Source organism: Eulemur rufifrons, chromosome 13 (assembly GCF_041146395.1).
Source record: "Eulemur rufifrons isolate Redbay chromosome 13, OSU_ERuf_1, whole genome shotgun sequence".
NCBI lineage: Eukaryota > Metazoa > Chordata > Mammalia > Primates > Lemuridae > Eulemur > Eulemur rufifrons.
The window spans coordinates 13,024,397-13,043,636 of NC_090995.1; the positions used below are offsets into that span (position 1 = coordinate 13,024,397).

The window sequence follows — 19,240 nt, forward strand, 5'->3', positions numbered from 1 at the left end:
CACGCAGCCTTCAGGTTCAGCTTAAGCACCGCTCGCTCGGGGAGCCTCCCCCGTGCCTCTGAGTCCAGTCCGTGTCTTGTCTCATGTCTTATACGACCTCATCCTTCCCTTCACAGCGCCTGTCAGTGTGTAGTTGCATTCTCATTAGTACGGTGATTTGACGAGGGACTTACCCCACCAGGAAGCAAGGTCCGTGTTTATTTTCACTGATGGCTGGATCCCCGTGCCATGCCCAGTGCTGGGCATGTGGTTGGCGCTTCGTAAATACTTGCATCAGTGAGACTGACTCTGGAGTGGGGCGCGGGTGAGTTTGCAGGGCAGGGCAGCGTGGAGAATCCAGCTTTGAGACGCTGTGGAGGCCAGAGGCAGGGGCTGGCCCCGTGGGCTTAAATCACTGTGTCAAAAAGTTTTCCAAGAAGGGGTAGAGGATGACAAAATGGTAGGTAGAGGGATCAGGTGAGGGCTCCCCCCTCCCACGTGGCCCCCCAGTGTTAACTGTAATCAGTTAGGTAAGAAACAGTCTAAAAATGAAGCACGTTGATAATCCACAAACTGAGTATCAGTTCTTGGACATCTTAAAAGTGGAACTTTAGCTTAATTGAATACTGTATTAAGAATCATTTTCTTATTAAAAGGAGGGAGAAGCAATAGAAAATGTCTATGTCTCATAATATTTTTGTTATCCCTTCTATTAGTTTTTTGAAATAAGTACTTAAAATTTCCAGTTGAAGTAGCAACGGAATTGTAAGAGTGAGAAATATACTTATCGATTGACTATATTTTAGTAGAACGTGCTGATTTCATTGAAATGGGTTAATGAGAGATTGTTCTAGTTCAGAGCCCACTCTGCATCTGAACACCGAGTGAGGGGTAAGTGCTACTTACGGCTGTTACTCTGAGTTGTAAATAGTGAAGAGGGAGCCGGGCGCGGTGGCTCACGCCTGTGATCCTAGCACTCTGGGAGGCAGAGGCGGGAGGATCGCTCGAGGTCAGGAGTTTGAGACCAGCCTGAGCAAGAGCAAGACCCCCATCTCTACTAAAAATAGAAAGAAATTAGCCAAACAAGTAAAATAAATAAAAAAAAAAAGAAAAAAAAATTAGTGAATGGGGGAGAGGAAAAGGCAGTGAGAGAACAAGAAACAGATGGGAAGGAGAGAGACAAAAAGAGGGAGAAATAGTTTATTTTTAGTAACATTTCAGGCAGACCGTACCCTGATCCTGTTTTAGTGGAGTCTGTCAGTTGTGTGTTTTCCATGTTTTTTTTAAATGCAATTTTTAGAGCTAAAAGGTGCTTTCACAGGTGGGTAGAAAGGGGTGAAGGGCGGATGCCTGAAGGAGGCTGAGTGGAAATGAGTGAAAGTTGCTTGGGGAGTAAACAGAGCACAGCTCTGGAGATACTGTGAGAAATTATTCAAAGGAGTTTTTGAATGAAAAATATGTACGTGTTTTCGTAAAAAGCATGAATATAATAACTATCTTCTCCCTTAAATGTTTTCTTGTTAATTTTAAATTGCATTATAAAATATATGCAACTTTGTAGATTTTGTACTAATCCTTTATTGAAATAGCTTTGAGGTATGGAAACGAGTCCTCATCTTGGTGACTGTGCATTCAGAGTGATGCCTTGAATTCAGAATAGTCTCCAATAGTGTCCTGAATTGTTTCAGATCGCAACGAGTCTCGGTGACATCTATCAGTTTATGCATGGTACGTTGTTTGGTGTTCAGCAAAAGATTTTATTGAAAGAAAAAAGTCTCTGGGAAATAACTGTTGAATCACTTAGCTACCTGACAGATAAAGGACTCCTACAAAAAGACACTGTTTCTAAGTCCGAAGAAGAGGTCCAGTGTAATTTTCATATTACAAAGTTGGGACGAGCGTCCTTTAAGGGTAAGAGTTTGCCTACATCTCATTATTAATCGGAGAAAATACATTGGAGAAAAAAATAGAAATTAAATTATTCTTTCTTTAAATTGGATTTGTAATTTTATATTAATAACATTAATCTTATTTTATGAGCTGATGAACTACTTCAACTTTTGCAAGTTGAAAATGCTTTGAATTTTATGTAATTAAAATACTGTAGAAGTATATAGAGAAAAAGATGAGCATCAGTCCTTCACACTCTTCTCCTGCAGCAACCATGCAAATTTTAATATCCTACCAAGAAAAAATAACACTTTGGTATCTATCTTTCCAGACCTTTTTTGTGTATTTCATGTCAATGCATAATACATGCATATATACAGTTTGAAGTTTTTGTTTTTAAACAAATGATCATTTATATTGTTCTTCAACTTGCTTTTTTCCCCTTAATACTATATGTATGTGTATATATACATATATATGCATATGCACATAGGGGTTTTTTTGTTTGTTTTTTGTTTTTTGTTTTTTTTTGAGGCAGAGTCTCACTCTTTTGTCCAGCTAGGGTGCTGTGGCATCAACCTAGCTCACAACAACCTCAAACTCCCGCTCTCAAGAGATCCTCCTGCCTCAGCCTCCCGAGTAGCTGGGACTACAGGCATGTGCCACCATGCCCAGCTAATTTTTTCTATATATACTTTTAGTTGTCCAGCTAATTTCTTTCTACTTTTAGTAGAGATGGGGTCTTGCTCTTGCTCATGTTGGTCTCACACTCCTGACCTCGAGTGATCCTCCTGCCTCGGCCTCCGAGAGTGCTAGGATTACAGGCGTGAGCCACCATGCCTGGCCACATATTTTTTTTTTTTTTTTTTTATGAAATCATGGTGTAAATTTTGTTTCACAACTTGCTTTTCTCATTTATAAAATATCATGAACATCTTAACAAATCAGTCCCTTTAAATGTATCTCATTTTTCTTTTAATACAGTAGTCATCCTTAGTATGTTTGTAACATTATTTATTTAACCATTCCCCTATTGATGGACATTTACATTCTTTCTGATTTTTCTCATTTATAAACAAGACTGCATGGACATCTATATTTATGTATTTTGGGGTACATATGGAAATATTTCTCTGAGTTAGTTTCTCAAAAATAGACTAGTTGGGACTGAAGGCATGTATTTATTAAATATGGATGGATACTATCAAAATGTCATTCAAAATAGTTACATAGTAAGAGATTTTGAAGACTTTTTGCTATATTTAGGTAATTTCTAAACAAAACTACTTAAAATCACCTCTTTCCCCCTCTGGTAATTTTGAAAGTTGAAATATTCATATCTTTCTTTTAGGAACTATAGATTTAGCTTATTGTAACATTCTCTACAGAGACTTAAAGAAAGGTCTTGAAGGACTTGTGCTTGAAAGCCTTTTTCATCTAATCTACCTAACAACCCCCTATGATCTGGTGTCTCAGTGTGAACCTAATTGGATGATATACTTCTGGCAGGTGAGAATAGAAGATTTTTCAATTTAGGATACTTAATTTATTAATGATGATTTGATCTTTGTCAAGTGATTATTCATTTTTTTCTCCAATCAAATATATTTTAATTGAGTCTTTTATCTTTCAGTTTTTAACAATAGTAATATAGCAACAGCATTTTGGTTTGCTTAAGCACTTTGTGTTAAATATAAACATTTTCATTATCGAAAAAATAAAGGTGCGAAAAAGAAAAAAGGATTACCCCTGGCCCCTATTCCCCCAAAGACAGCTACTGTTATGATTTGGTGATCACTGCATTTTGTAATGCCCAGAATGTAAAGAAAATGGTAAAAGCCGTCTCTGATGACCAAGAGTTTAATTATATGAAAGCTCTATTAGGCCGGGCGTGGTGGCTCACGCCTGTAATCCTAGCACTCTGGGAGGCCGAGGTGGGCGGATCCTTTGAGCTCAGGAGTTCGAGACCAGCCTGAGCAAGAGCGAGACCCCATCTCTACCAAAAATAGAAAGAAATTATATGGACAGTTAAAAATATATATAGAAAAATTAGCCGGGCATGGTGACGCATGCTGTAGTCCCAGCTACTCGGGAGGCTGAGACAGGAGGATCCCTTGAGCTCAGGAGTTTGAGGTTGCTGTGAGCTAGGCTGACGCCACGGCACTCACTCTAGCCTGGGCAACAGAGAGAGACTCTGTCTCAAAAAAAAAAAAAAAAAAAAGCTCTATTAGAGTCAAGCATGATAATACACCAAACCCCGTAATGTTAATACTTGAAAAGAATAGTTATTGTATAACCGTTAGCAAGGTGAAAATTGCCCTATTTACTACAAACCCAACTGGTAGCAGACAGTCTATTACAGTTTTGCTGTAAACAGGCTGGCTATATGAACACATATTGGGCAGAAATAGTATATAGTTTTAATCACTGGAAATCAACTTTCTTCTTAATGTCCTATTTTTAAATCACCACTATAAGTTGTTTCAAGTGGTACCATATAATGTAGTTACTTTTTTTTTTTTTTTTTTTTTTTTTTTTTGAGACAGAGTCTCACTCTGTTGCCCAGGCTAGAGTGAGTGCCGTGGCGTCAGCCTAGCTCACAGCAACCTCAAACTCCTGAGCTCAAGCGATCCCGTGTCTCAGCCTCCCGAGTAGCTGGGACTACAGGCATGTGCCACCATGCCCGGCTAATTTTTTCTATATATATTTTTAGCTGTCCATATAATTTCTTTCTATTTTTAGTAGAGGTGGGGTCTCGCTCTTGCTCAGGCTGGTCTCGAACTCCTGAGCTCAAAGGATCCGCCCACCTCGGCCTCCCAGAGTGCTAGGATTACAGGCGTGAGCCACCGCGCCCGGCCTGTAGTTACTTTCAGAACCCTTCCCTCTTCTCCCTGCCCTCAGCAATCACCACTATTAAACATAATCACATAGTCATGGAGACCAGTACTTGTGGCCATGCCTTGAAACAATTCTACTACAGTATATTATATTCTAACAATATATTTTTAAAACTTGTAATATTTGTAAATAAATTTATGTTGTTCTTTCATATCTTTTAAAATCATGAAAATGTGATATCAAAAGAAATACTAGATTTGGTTCAAATGACAGATCTTTAAAAGTTTGATATTTCCATGTATTTACTCCTTTTCTATGTAGTTTAGCCAACTCAGCCCAGCAGAACAAAATGTAGCTGGTCTCCTTGGAGTCTCTGAAAGCTTTATTGGGAAGAAAGCATCAGGTCAAGCCATCAAGAAGGTACCATCTTTTTTCTTTCTAAATCATGAACTAAGTTTACTCAAGAAAATTAATACCATTATATCATCTCCTTTATTGATTTGATCTTTTTGTTTCATATTTTTCCTTTAAATTAATATAATTCTCATTTTGCTATTTAAAACAGACCTGAACACTAAAAATGTATTAATTTTTTTAAACAATATTTATTTCTGGGTGGTGTGTTGGCCTTTCTGGTAGCTTTGTGTCTCTGAAATGTACTGTCATGCACATGTGAGGCTTTTATCATAAGAAAAAGTAAACCTTTAGTAATCTGTTTTTCTTAGGCTACTTATGGCTTATATTATAAAAATTGTAAAATTTTTATAAAATGTTTTTATAGTATATACTCCTGCAATAAATTTAATTTAAGAGGAAATATATTTTTCCAGAAACTTTATATTTGGCTTTCTACTTGGTATCAGGGATTCTAAGAACCCATCTGGGTTTTTTTGTTGGTTTTTTGTCATCCTCAAAGAATTCCCTGTCTAGTATTTGCAGTGCATAAAGCATTTCAGAAGGCTAAAATTGATAAGCTAATACTCTTTTGTGTGATATCTTATATTTTGGTGTTTTAAAATTCAGTCAATAGGCATGAAGCAAGGATCAAATGCATGTACTAACTTTAAGAGAAGTAGAAATAATCCTTTGTTAACCATATCTTCCAATTCCTTAAGTTAATGTCTTTTTTCTCTTCATAATACACTTTTTTTCATTTTTTCATTTTCTGTGGTAGTCCCATTTATATTCAAACCTAATTACCTCATCTACCATTTTCCCCCGTATCTTTTGAATTTGTGTAGACAATGCCAATTTCATTTTGAAATCTGTAAAATGGCATTTACTTACATTTGAATTGAGTGGTGCGGCTGTCCCATGCATCTCCACGTCATAAAATTGAAAATATCTAAGAGCTTGCGCAGCGGCTCGCACCTGTGGTCCCAGGTACTCGGGAGGCTGAGGCGGGAGGATCTCTTGAGCCCAGCAGTCTCAGGCCAACCTGGGCAACGTGTGTTTTTAGTGTCTCTAAAATAAAAATAAAAACTATTTATATAGTATCTACTCATTCACATTATCACAATTTTTAGATTAGGTCAAAATATTAAATAAAAATATTTCTTAAAACCTTTATATCAAACTCTGAAATGTGAAATAAAAACAAAATCGTATGTATTTGGAACTCATTATCAAATAATAAATGTATGCAAAATTTTATTGGAATAATGTTATCTTTTTAAGCTGAAATTCAGAATTTATTTCTGTTATATTTTATGTAACATAATAAATATTTGTTAAATTGATGATTAAATATTTAAAATAGCACGGATATGAATTTATCTTAATTACATATGGGTTAGTTACTAGTTTAATGTTTTGGAAGTATCATTTTTTGGAACTCTAGAGGACATGATATTTACTTAGACTCTAATTGATTTATCCACATTGCAAAAGAGCCCCCCGTTCTTTAACATCTCATGCAAAAGATGTTGAAATTGGCATAAGGAATTACATCTTGCCATGTAACAATTAAGTCATTTTTCTTGGCTTAGGAAATACATTCTAAGCAAAACCTACATTAACTCAATTTATAGTTAATAATGAAGGTGCACTAAAATTGCAAAATTAAATAGCCATCTTTTCCTACTTGCTGTTCAACTATCCTGCTTTGTCAGCTTAATGCTTTTAACAAGAGTGATCCAGCATCAACATGCAGAATCTGCAACTCATACATCCTTCGCTCTGGCATCCTAAGTCTCATCTCAAACATTCTTTTCCTATAGCAGAGGATATGATTTTATATTTTACACCTCCTTTTTACCCTCTGATTTTAATCGTCAGTTAGTTTCCAAGTTAGCTTGATACTAGCTATGAAATACTTTTTGCAAAAATGCAGTCTCTAGACACCCCAGGCAAAAGCAGGTTCACGGAAAAGAAACTGACAAAGACAGGAGGCATTTTCTCTCTCTCGGTGTTTTAACTTTGGAAACAATTATTTATCACGATCGTGCGGAAATCATAGAATCTAATACTCTTAGTTCACCCTATAGAGAAGCTTATTAGCATATTTATCTAAAATACATTTGTCTGATTCACAACAATCACACACATATACAAGTTACCAATAATCACAGTAAATGATGTCAAGATCTTCCCAGCTCCCCCCATTCCCTGTGGCTGCCGTACCAAGTTACCGCAGCTGGGTGGTTTGAAACCACAGACGTGTGTTCTCGAACAGTTCAGAAGGCCGGACGGCCACAGTCAAGGTGTTGGCCGTGTTGGTCCTTCCAGGAGGCTCTGAGGAAAAGCCGTGCTGCGCCTCTCCTCGTTTCTGGGGTTGCCAGCCGTCCCGGGCCTTCTTTGGCTTGACACAAACCCCTCCAGTCCCAGCCTCATCTTCACTTGGCCTCCTCCTCTGTGTGTCACGTGTCCTCTCCACTTATAAGGACACCAATCATTGAATTTAGATAACTATAAATTTGCTGTGAATGCAGGACGATTTCACCTACAGATACTTAACTAATTACATCTGCCAATATCCTGTTTCCAAATAAAGTCACATGCACAGGTACGGGGGGTTAGGATTTATTTCCTTTTGGGGAGTGGGGGTGGGGAGATAGTTCAACCCATTACCCTCCATAGAGAAGGAAGTTTCATTTAAATTGGAAACAATTTTACATACTCTGTTTTGGAAAAACTGCCGATCGATTTGATTTAACCTGAAGTGCATATGTTAGAAATGAGTTTTGTTTCTATGGAATTATTCTACCCTTGCGATCTTGTAGCACGGCTTCATTTAGTGTACCTCTTGTCCAAACTTGATGTAACATACATTTTTAGCAGGTCCATTACATACATTTGATTGTGTCTTTCTAGAAGGTGGACAAGGACGTTGTCAACAGACTTTACCTGTCTTTTGTTCTTTATACGTTGCTCAAAGAAACCAACATTTGGAGTGTGTCTGAAAAATTTAACCTGCCTCGAGGATACGTACAAAATCTTCTCACTGGGGCTGCCTCATTCTCGTCTTGTGTGTTGCATTTCTGTGAGGTAATTCCACTAAATATATGATATATACTTTGTGCACCTTCCCATTTTAACTGTTACTAAACTTACAAACCAGTTAGTGTATCGCTATGTTCTTATTGTTGACTTATTCTATTATTATAAACCACTCAAAATTTACTTAAAATATATCTTTGTTTTTATCTACTTACAAAAGTGCCATATACACACTCATGGTAAAGATACAAAAAATAGTAAATTAACTAAAATACATAGTAAGTAAAAAGTACCTAGTTAACCCAACTCTTAGAGCCACCATTAAAAATAGTTCCAGGTATTTGGAATTAATTCTTTAAAACAACCTTTCTTCATTGATATAGATTTGGTGTGAATGTCTTTCTCATGAGTGATAGAAGTGTCAAGTGTTTGGTTACTAAGTTACCAGTATCCAGCAGTTACCACGTAACTAGTTAGTGCCATATTCTCTTGATTGCCACTGTGGTTTACCGTATTTGCTTCCAGTGCCTGGCAGCTACTTTAGGTTTTTACATCAAATGTTTAAGGTTTAAGGAAGAAAACCTTATTTTGTCTGTAGGCATTTGGGATAGATTTGTTTGTTTTAAGACTTTATTAAAAGAAGCTTTCAGAATTTCCTTAAATAATGTGGCAAAGCTGGCGGGGCGCGGTGGCTCTCGCCTGTAATCCTAGCACCCTGGGAGGCCGAGGCAGGGGAATCATTTAAGCTCAGGAGTTCGAGACCAGCCTGAGCAAGAGAGGAAGACCCCCATCTCTACTAAAAATAAAAAAAAATTAGCTAGGCAACTAAAAATAGAAACAAAAAATTATCTGGGCATGGTGGCGCATGCCTGTAGTCCCAGCTACTCGGGAGGCTGAGGCAGGAGGGATCTCTTGAGCCCAGGAGTTTGAGGTTGCTGTGAGCGAGGCTGACACCATGGCACTCTCTAGTTTGGGCAACAGAGGGAGACTCTGTCTAAAAAAAAAAAAAAAAACCACAAAGCTTCCCAGATGTTTCTACCCAGATAATTTTTTTGTGAACTTATAAGCCATTTTTGCTGCATTTAAATTTGTTCTTATTGGGTGGCATAATAATCTTTTCCATATTTGTTCCCCACTCAATTTTTTAAGACTTTTTTTCCCATAAATTCTGTTTTCTAAACTTAAAATTTGCTTCATTTTTCCCTTAAGCCTCCGTATTTTGTATATGCATGTGGCAATTAATTCTATCATATGTGCTAGTGGAGGGAATAAATATAATAATACAAAAGTCCTTGGCTTTGGATTAAATGATAATTATTTTAACAAATTTACCTTTTTAAATATCTTTTATTTGTGCTGATTTTTAAACGTTAGCTTACATTCCCTGAGCTCATGCTAGTTAAACAGCAGACAAAAATTATGGGTGATAAGAAGAAGCTAACCTTTAAAATGTATTTTCCTAAGTTTTCTATAATGTTTCTTGTTCTTCATATTTAAAAATGCTTTCCTTAGTATTCCTCCCTTTTGTTTTATTTAGGACCATAAGGGCTCAAGCCTTATAGAATTGTTTGAGTAATAGAATCTATATGTGCAACTTGAAAAACAACTATAATTTGGTGGCCGAACCTAAGAACAATCTAGCTAACAACCTGTCCTCTCTAATTAATGTACTTTTAATATTTCAAAATGTTTTTTCTTTTAGAAAATTATATAAATGGTATAAAACAGTACACCAGTCATATTAAGGTCCTTTTAACAAAGTAATAGAAAAACTCATAGAAGTTTAAACCATAAGGAAAAATGATCATTCTATCTAACAGATATACCAGAACTAAGGCAGCTCCACGGTGATTCATTCAGTGGTTCTGTTCAGGGTTTTCTCTTCTTTTTACTGCTGTCTTTATTGCATTGACAACTTTCTCTGTGGTCACAAGATGCCTAGCAGACGCTGTCCCATGTATCATGTACTCCCAAATGATACCCGAAGACTCGAAAGGGACCTTTAAAATAAAATAAACTATTGTCATAGAAAATTTCAAACGTATATAAAAGAAGACATTAATATATTGAATTTCCATTTGCCCACCGAGCTTTAACAATTAATTAACTAATGGCTTCCAGTATTTCTATTGTTTTAATGCTGCATTGAGCATCATCTTGCATTTGACTCTTTCCGTATTTAGTATTTTGTCTTCAGGATAAATTCCCAGAGGTCCGAATTGTTTTTAGTCACTTGGGAAAGAAAAACTGTGCATTCGCTTCCTGGTGTTCTGTGATAAAAATGAATAGAACTCTTCTTCCTGACTTATTTTTCAATTTTCAATCTTGTCCCTCATCCTGAAACCAGTTCGTCAGATTCCCCAGGGTCCCCACCATGTTGCCTCGTGATAATTTTGCTTGGAAACATCTTTCATCTCTGGCTTAACATAAGTTACAGAATTTACATAAGGCAACATCCTCTTCTGAGTCCCTTACCACGTGAACTAAACTTTGAAATAACTTTAAAAAAATTTAAATTTCATGTATTTCTTTGCATTCTGCAGGAACTTGAGGAGTTTTGGGTGTACAGAGCCCTGTTGGTAGAACTTACCAAGAAGCTCACTTACTGTGTGAAGGCAGAGCTAATCTCTCTCATGGAAGTGACCGGAGTTTTAGAGGTTGGTGGCTTCCCTGTTCCTAATAGAGGTTATTTCAGTTAACACAAAAATCAGGTTTCTACTATTTTGTCAAGCTTTACTACAGAGAAAGTAATAGAAGAGCCTTATTGCTCACTTGTTGTGGGAGTCTTTTATTGAAAATAAATTACTGCCATGGCCTCCCAGAAATCCACTGTTCATTGGAAAGCAGACCCGATGAGAAATCTCCGTTGTGAGACAAAATAACGACGGGGTAGAGGTGACTGTCCCCAGGCGTGTGTGTGCTGCCGCCTGTCCTTAAGGTCTCTCCCTTTCTCCACTCCAGTGACGAACTGCCTTCCGTCAGTCTGGACCCGGTGCTTGTCTAAGGTAGTGGTGACTCAGTGGCAGCCAGGGTCATTTGCATTTTCTAGGAGAGTAAGAAGAAAGGGTCCTCATCTGGTTTCTCAGCTATTTTTAACCAACCCTTGACTTCAGTTCATACTCCACCATTCATTTCCTGAATCAGAGGAGTTTTACTTAGAAACATATACATGCATGCATGCACACACACGCCAGAGGTCCCCTGAGTAGACGGTGAGAATATTTTAAGGATATTGGACTAGAACATTTTGCTTGAGGATCTGAAATAATGATGCCACTAACCTCAGTGCCTTAGTGGGTTTCTCACTTCTGACTGCAGCGCACGTCAGTTGACTTAAGTTGCATGGAAAACTGTCTTGCAGCCGGTTTGGAACCACCCAAGCACATCTTTAGAAATTCGTCAGGATTCTGATGTGCTGTCTCTTCATATTTATTGTCTTAGTTCCTTCCTATCTCTTACCTGTGAAATATTTCCCCCTTCAGTAAAATGCTTAATTTTTCTTTTCTTATCCCAAATTCTGATCCTACTGGTTTTTGTTAACACTTTCCAGGGTCGAGCAAGACAGTTATACAACGCAGGTTACAGAAGTTTAACGCACTTAGCTAACGCAGATCCTGAAGTGCTGATAGGGACAATTGATCATCTCTCAAGACGCCAGGCCAAGCAAATTGTTTCGTCGGCAAAGGTGAGCAAACAGGTTTTTAACCTTTATAATATTTTGTAGTGTTATCTCCTTATACTTTAGACATCAGAACAAAAACGTATAACATTGCATAATAGTTTATTTCTATAGATTAAAAAGGACAGATTCACAATTTGTGAGTAAAATAGTGCATCAGTGACAACACAAATCTTTTTAAAAAAAGGAAAAAGGACCTCCAAAAAAATAAAGACAATTTTAAAGGTTCTTGGAAACATAGGCAACCCTGAGGTCATTGAGCTCTGCTTCCTATCACGTTTTTTGCAGAAATCCTTTCCTCAGCATCCCCGACACCTGGTTTTCTCACCTTTGAGCACCCTAGTTGGTGAGGAGCTGACAGCATCAGAAATTAGGTTCTGTTTTTGAATACTGTTAGTGTTACAAAAATCATCCCAATATACTGAAGTTAAATTTTGCTTTCTTAAAATTTCTACCATTGCATTAGAGTACTACCCCTGGAACTAGTCTATTTTTTAGTTCATATATTTGAAAACAGCTCTCATTGCCCCCAAGGGTTTCAGTTTCCTTCGTCTGTGTTAAATTAATACCTAGTTTTAGGCCATTGGCCATCCTCGTTACCGCTTTGCCAGATGCAACCCGGGTTGCCATTGCTCTTCTGCTTCGTGTGGGCAAAGCCATCACACTGCAATTGGGATGATTTCCTTCTTGATCTCAGCTATAATTGTAAGTCTGAAATAGCTTGGCCTGTAGTTCATCTCGATCACCAGGGGTGCATGTTGGTGTGCAAGACCTGCGGAGGGGATTGTCCTCCACCCACATTGACAGAAAATCGTGCCGGAAGTCAAGCAGGTTTTGTTTTTCTTTGGGTTTATCGTATAGTTTCCATTCTGATTCGTGGGGCAGGGTGACCGCCATTATGAGAGTCTCTGAAGTGTCGAGCGTGAGGCTCACGATCCCTTCTGGGTGGAAGGTGATCTGGGCTTCCAGCTTGCTCAGGAGATCTCGACCTAGGAGGGGCATGGGGCAGTCTGGTATGTATAGGAATTTATGTCTTATCTGGTGGCCCCCATCTGGCATATTCGGGATTGGCAGAAGGGTCGAGCTACTCGAGTTCCAGTGGCTCCCACAATGGTGGTTTCCCGCTTTGTAAGTGGAGCCACAGGGGTTGTTACCACCGAATGTTCTGTCCCAGTGTCCACCATGAACGTTATTGGTCGGCCCTCCACTTCCATTACGACCATAGGCTCCCGGGTGCCAAGAGTCAGGGAACCCGGTTGGTCCTATTCTGAGTCGACCCCAGTGAGACCGATGAGGTCCTGTGTCTCCGGCTCCTGCTGGAAGCCCCTGGGCAGGTTCCTGTTTGGCGGTGGTTGGTTTTTTTTTTTGTGGGGGGGAGGCATTCATGTTTTCAGTGACTAAATTTTTTACAATAGGCAAACTGGTCAGGCTTCAGGATCCCTCGTCTCCTGGGTCCTCCTTCCCGTGGTGGGCCAGGTCTCTTGTCTGGGTAAGGTCTTCCAAGGACAGCGGCCAGGAGAGCTGTTTTCTGTTTTATTTTCTTATCATTTTCCCTCTGGATGGTCCAGTCTCGATATTAACATAGACCTTCTGGGCCACTTTCATCAGCTGTGTGATGTTTATTTCTGTAAATTCATCAAGTTTCTGGAGTTTCCATCGGATGTCAGTATAGGACTGTCCAACAAATGCAGCATTCACCATCCACTGATTTTCAGCTGCTTCTGGGTCGAAGGGTGTACAGACTCGGTAGGCCTCACAAAGGTGCTCGTAGAATTCATTCGGTGATTCCTCCGGCTTCTGGGTGATCAGAGTGACTTTGTTCATGTGGGTTGGTTTTCTGGCTCCCTCCCGGACCCCGTGGAAGAGAGCTTCCCGATACCTTCCAAGTGCCTCTCGTCTGCTCAGGGTGTTGAAATCCCAATCCGGGTTGGTCTCAGGTGCTGCTCTCTGTGCCCATGGCTCCACGTCCAAGGTCCCTGCTGGAGCCTGGTCCTGGAGCCACCTCCGGGTCCCAGCTACAATCCGGCGTTGTTCTTCCGTGTTAAAAAGGGTCAGAAGGGGCTGGCAGCAGTCTTCCCAAGTGGGACGGTGGGTCTGAAAGATGGATTCCAGGAGGTCAATGAGGGCCTGAGGTTTTTCGGAGTAAGGCGGGGTGTGGTGCTTCCAGTTCAGAAGGTCAGTGGTGGAGAAGGGCTGGTAGTACAGGACGGGCTGACCCGGCTGATCGGACCCATCGTCTGTAACCTGCATCAGACCTCGCACCTCACGCAGGGGCACCTGGAGGGCTGAAGCTGGGGCCTGAGCTGACCGTAGCTGGCGGGTGATGGGAGTGTCGGCACCTGATTGGTCTGGAACTGGCAGCGGGGAGACTGATGGTGGCGGGGTGTCTGGCAGATTTGGGGGCACTTCTGGAGGTGTCACGGTAGGGTGGCGGTGGTGACTCCTCTTCAGGAGCTTCCTGATGGATGGGTTTGTGCAGTTTGGAGTCTCTGGTCCTTTGGGCCACAAAAATCCTGCTCTGTCCCTTATTAGCACAGAACGGGACCCAACGGGGCAGGGTCTGAGCAATCTCTAGCCATGAGTCTATGTAAGGGAATTGGTTGGGGCGGCTGGGAGTCCCAGTCACGACTCTCCAAACTGCTCTCCCGGCGGGGAGGTCTAAGGTTCCTGTCTCGGTCCAGTCGACCCCGAATGTGGGCCATTCATGTTCACAGAGGGCCCCAAGTCTGCTGGGACTCAGTGTGACGCCGTAGTCTCCCGTGAAACCCTTCTTAAAGTTCTTTAACATGCATTTAAGGACCATAGGCTTAGATTCTAGCTACCCATTCTAGACCCTTAAATGCTGTCACAGCTTAACAGACAAAGAGGGGGTTCTCTCAGGTGTCCGCCTGGCTGTGCCCCTCGCGGGAACTTAGGCACATCTTGGCTAAGGTGTGTCCGTATGAGCCCCGGGCCTGGTCGCTCCCTTCAGGGGAGTCAATCACTGTTATGCCGCACCACGCCACCACAGAACCTCAGGTGAAGACCCACTCTGGTTCCGGAGCCTCAGCCGTGGAACCACAAACAGTCACTCTTCACTCACCCAGTCACACGGGCAGAGGTCACACTTTCCCGCCCTGGGAATTCCCTGCGCTCAGGAGGTGATCAAGCTCCTCTTCCGTCCTCTGACGGGCCTGACTCGGAGGGTCCCGGAACCTTACCTGGTCCGATGCCTCCGGACCTGATTTGACTCGTGCGTTCTTCCGGTGTGTCCGGGTGAGTTCCGACCCCGGCTGGCGGAAGTTCCGGAGGAGCGAAGATATTCTGCAAAATGGCAGTTGGCGCCGGTTCGCTTCTGTTGCTTAAGGGGTTAGCTCGGTCAGTTTTCCCGTTAAGGGAACCAAAATGTTACAGCAAGTGTTACAGCGGGTGGTCCTGAGGACAAACCGAGCAGCACACGGAGAGTCGGAGAATCAAGGTTTATTCGCCAGCGGGCTCAGAGGGGTCTCGCCACCAAATTCTGAGCCCTGACTACCTGATTTTTCCCACTTTTATTAAGTTGGGGTTGTCCGAGGGGTGGGGTCGCAGGTGACTAATGCCCGCCAGGTAATAGGTTAGTATTATGTTGATGCACCAGGTAATAGGGTAGTTGATGTACCAGGTAATAGGGTAATTGATGTACCAGGTAATAGGTTTCGTGTTATGCTGATGCGCCAGGTAATAGATTAGTTGATGGGCCAGGTGATAGGTTAGTGTTATGCTGATGCGGGTCTTCCCTGAGGGGTGGGGTCTCAGATGACTACTGCGCCAAGAAATAACTGGGGGTTTCCCTTATCAATAGCACCTCGCACAGTACTCAGCCTACAATAGGTGTTTAATACATACTTGAATAAATAAATAAATGAAACTTAAAGTGATTTACCCAGTGGAATAGTCAGTAGAGCCAAGACGATGGAGTCCCACTGAGTATTATTAAGGATACAAATAGCACTGCAGTCACCATGGCCAAAATAAGTGACTTTAAATTAGAAAAATGTATTCGACTAGGGTGAACATCAGCTCACAAAGAGGATTTGTGGGTTTTGATTTTTAATTTCCTTCTGCCCTACAGGATTCCAGATTTTGTCCCTGTTGCCTTTTCCCGTCACTGCTCCACTTCCACAGGGCAGCGCCCTTGTTACCTGTTTTCTCCCCAAAAGCATTGCCTTTCCACAGACTGTCTCCTCGAGTGCCACACATACTTTACATGCCTCTCTGTAAACAACGCTTTAATCCTCCAAGATTCTTTTTTCGGTATTTGTATACCTAGGTAGGCTTTCTCTCTCTGGAGGTGATTTTATTTAATCTTAGACCCTCTGTTTCCCTCTTGTCTTGTTCATGTAGTTTTTTTTCTCAACCCCACCTTGATCTCTACGAACACTTGGAATAGGCACTCAAGAAATTGGTTCTGCCTGCCTGAAGTTGGTGGATTTTTTTAAACAATTTGAGACTGATGGTGTTCTCTGTGTTCTATGAATGATAAGGCTGACACACAGGTGTTGTGTGGTTTACTTATTTTTTTTTTTTTTTTTTTTTTTTTTTGAGACAGAGTCTCGCTCTGTTGCCCAGGCTAGAGTGAGTGCCGTGGCGTCAGCCTAGCTCACAGCAACCTCAAACTCCTGGGCTTAAGGGATCCTCCTGTCTCAGCCTCCCGAGTAGCTGGGACTACAGGCATGCACCACCATGCCCGGCTAATTTTTTCTATATATATTTTTAGCTGTCCATATAATTTCTTTCTATTTTTAGTAGAGGTGGGGTCTCGCTCTTGCTCAGGCTGGTCTCGAACTCCTGAGCTCAAACGATCCGCCCACCTCGGCCTCCCAGAGAGCTAGGATTACAGGCGTGAGCCACCGCGCCTGGCCTGGTTTACTTATTATTCTTGCTTTCAGAGGATGTGTTAGGAGATTTATGTTTACATGATTATCATTACCTCAGCTACTGGAAAGCTTACCTAACTCCATTTTAATCTCTTTTTTATAATGCTGTGCTTTATCAAATTGGTGGAGTATAATTTTTCACTTTTACTCTGTTTCAAGATGGTTTCCCCTCTGTGATTTTGCTAAGTGTTTTATTATAAAAATTTTACAACAGAAGTAGTGCAAATACTTCACCCTTACATATACAAAACCTAGATGCAACAAATATAAATATTTTATTTATTTTTAGAAGAAAGAGGAAAAATCATTATTCGGGAAATACTCATTGACATCTTCTAAATACCAGGTTTAGAGATACTTTTTTTGCTCGTGTCGCTTTTGAAATTAACCATTTTAACTTTAGAAGCTTGAATAAAACTTTTATTTGAACTACTGGCAGGTTTTTTAAAGCCTACTAAATTTCAAAGAATAATAAAATGCATACCTATAAAGGAGGCCATTTTCAGGAGCTAATTAAATTTTTGCAAAATTATAGATTAGAAGTTAATTTTTAAGTGGCTGAGCCTTCACTAAAACAAATCTTTTGAGAGTATTAAAGCTCCCTTTATTTTTGGTATACTGAATGCAGGGATCAGCTAAAATGGTCTGAACTAAATGCCTCAGCTTCATTTACTATAATCGCTTGTTCTTAAGTGGCCATTTTTCAGTCTCTTTATCAGTTTTAATGTCTAGATTACGGATGTGTAAGGATTCAGGTGTCCAATAGATAGCGGTAAAAATGTTGGCAATTCTCTAGCAATGCGGATTATGTCCTTACCTCTTGATTTTTTTGTTGCAGATGCTGTTGCAGGAGAAAGCAGAGGCTTTGCAAGAAGAGATGGAAGACTTACTGAGAGTCCCTTCCGACTTCCCTGGTGCCGTGGCCCCTTCCACTGAAAAGGCGTGAAGCTGTTTGAGGAGCATGTTCAAATATGAATTATTTATTGTACATATATTTTATTAAAGATTCCTTATACTTTATAAACGAAAAACATATATTTTAATTATGCACTGAGAACTGTGGATACTGTTGGAATATACCTCTCACCCATAATTGCAATAATCTTCCCACTACTAACCCATCTTTTTCAATACTGACACATTATTTCTCTGCTCAAAACTCTGTGGTGTCCAACCCATGGAGAAGCAGGAAAATAAAAAATAAAAATTTAAAAAAAAAAAAACCCTCTGTGGTGTCCATCACAAAATGAAATGCAAACTTCTTAACGTATCCCAGCCTACCTTTGTGGCCAGATCTTTCCTTATTCTCTTACCCGTTTCTTTCATCAGACTGGACTACTTGAAATCCCCAGAATTTTCCCTGTGATTTTCAAATTCTCTGTTTCCTAATTGCTTTATGTTATTCGCAGTGCATGGAAATTCTCTTTAAAATCTGTCATATACTTCAAAGGTCAAGTAAAAATGCCCAAATGTTATCTCCTCTATGAAATAGTCCAGGTTCGTTCTCAAGCCCACCCCATACAGGGGGGCTCTTTCCCTGCTGTAAGCATCACGGGCCTGTCATTTCTGCCTGTGTCTTCTTTTCTGCTCCTAGTTTATAATTTGGAGGGCTCAGACCTCTGTCTTTGCATGCCACACGGCACCTACCATGCTTCCCTGCACAAAGTAGAAACCTCAGTGAAGAATGAATACTGCCCAAAATTAACAATTTGAAGATTTTCTTCAATATTGCCTCTCCCTTCTCCCTTTTCGTAATTACAGCTCAAATGCAGATGATACCAGTGCAAGAAAAAAGGTGATCACTAGCAATATTTATGAGTACTGAACTGGTTTGATTAAAATGTTCTACCCATTTGTCTAAGAAACATCTATTGGAAACTTTGCAGATAGACCCACAGTCTCACTGGGTGCCAGCCAGGTAGGGGGGGATGGCTAAATTCACAACTAATGGATGCGGAGCGGAGTGTACTGTCTGGGGGACGGGCACGCCTGTAGCTCTGGCCTGGGCAGTGCAAAGGCAATATATGTAACCAAAATGTTTGTACCCCCATAATATTCTGAAATTTAAGAATAAAAGAATAAAAATAGATCCACAGTCTAATTTCTTCGTGCCTTAACATTTGAAACCATTATAATATAGTAGCCATTTACCTAGTACTTTCTATGTGCCAGGAACTGACACCAAGATTCACCGTCCCCCACAACCTGTCCCCAGGGCCTGTAGCCCCTTGTTAGTCACACCACGGCCTGCCCCAAGGCATGTGGCTGCAAAGAAGAAGCACTTCAGGGTCCAGCCCATCATCCCCTAGCAGATAGTGGAGAGATTTTTGGCACACCCATTAAGCTCACATTTAGACACTAGACCTTCTTTTGTGTTTCTTCTCTCCCTCTTTTTTTTTTTCTTTTTTGAGGTTTATAATAGTCACCAACAAATTAACTAAAGATCCCGTCCTGACTTGCTCTTGTGCTCAGGCCTGTGTTGTGGTCTTCCAGCTGCCACCAACAGGACTAGAGGTGGCCT

At 40.6% G+C, this 19,240-nt stretch overlaps 1 protein-coding gene across 3 annotated transcripts in view; it reads left to right on the forward strand.

Annotated features, from left to right (window-relative positions):
* HELQ (helicase, POLQ like) overlaps positions 1-17,814 on the forward strand; it is a 37,852-nt gene extending 20,038 nt beyond the window's left edge. For all 3 annotated transcript variants that reach the window (XM_069485555.1, XM_069485556.1, XM_069485557.1), the window contains 7 exons: positions 1,668-1,890; positions 3,221-3,378; positions 5,029-5,127; positions 8,020-8,193; positions 10,689-10,802; positions 11,696-11,830; positions 17,558-17,814. In XM_069485555.1, coding sequence (XP_069341656.1) covers positions 1,668-1,890; positions 3,221-3,378; positions 5,029-5,127; positions 8,020-8,193; positions 10,689-10,802; positions 11,696-11,830; positions 17,558-17,665 — 1,011 coding nt within the window. In that variant the 3' untranslated portion in view covers positions 17,666-17,814. The remainder of the gene's footprint in view (positions 1-1,667; positions 1,891-3,220; positions 3,379-5,028; positions 5,128-8,019; positions 8,194-10,688; positions 10,803-11,695; positions 11,831-17,557) is intronic.
* Positions 17,815-19,240: the final 1,426 nt, after the last annotated feature.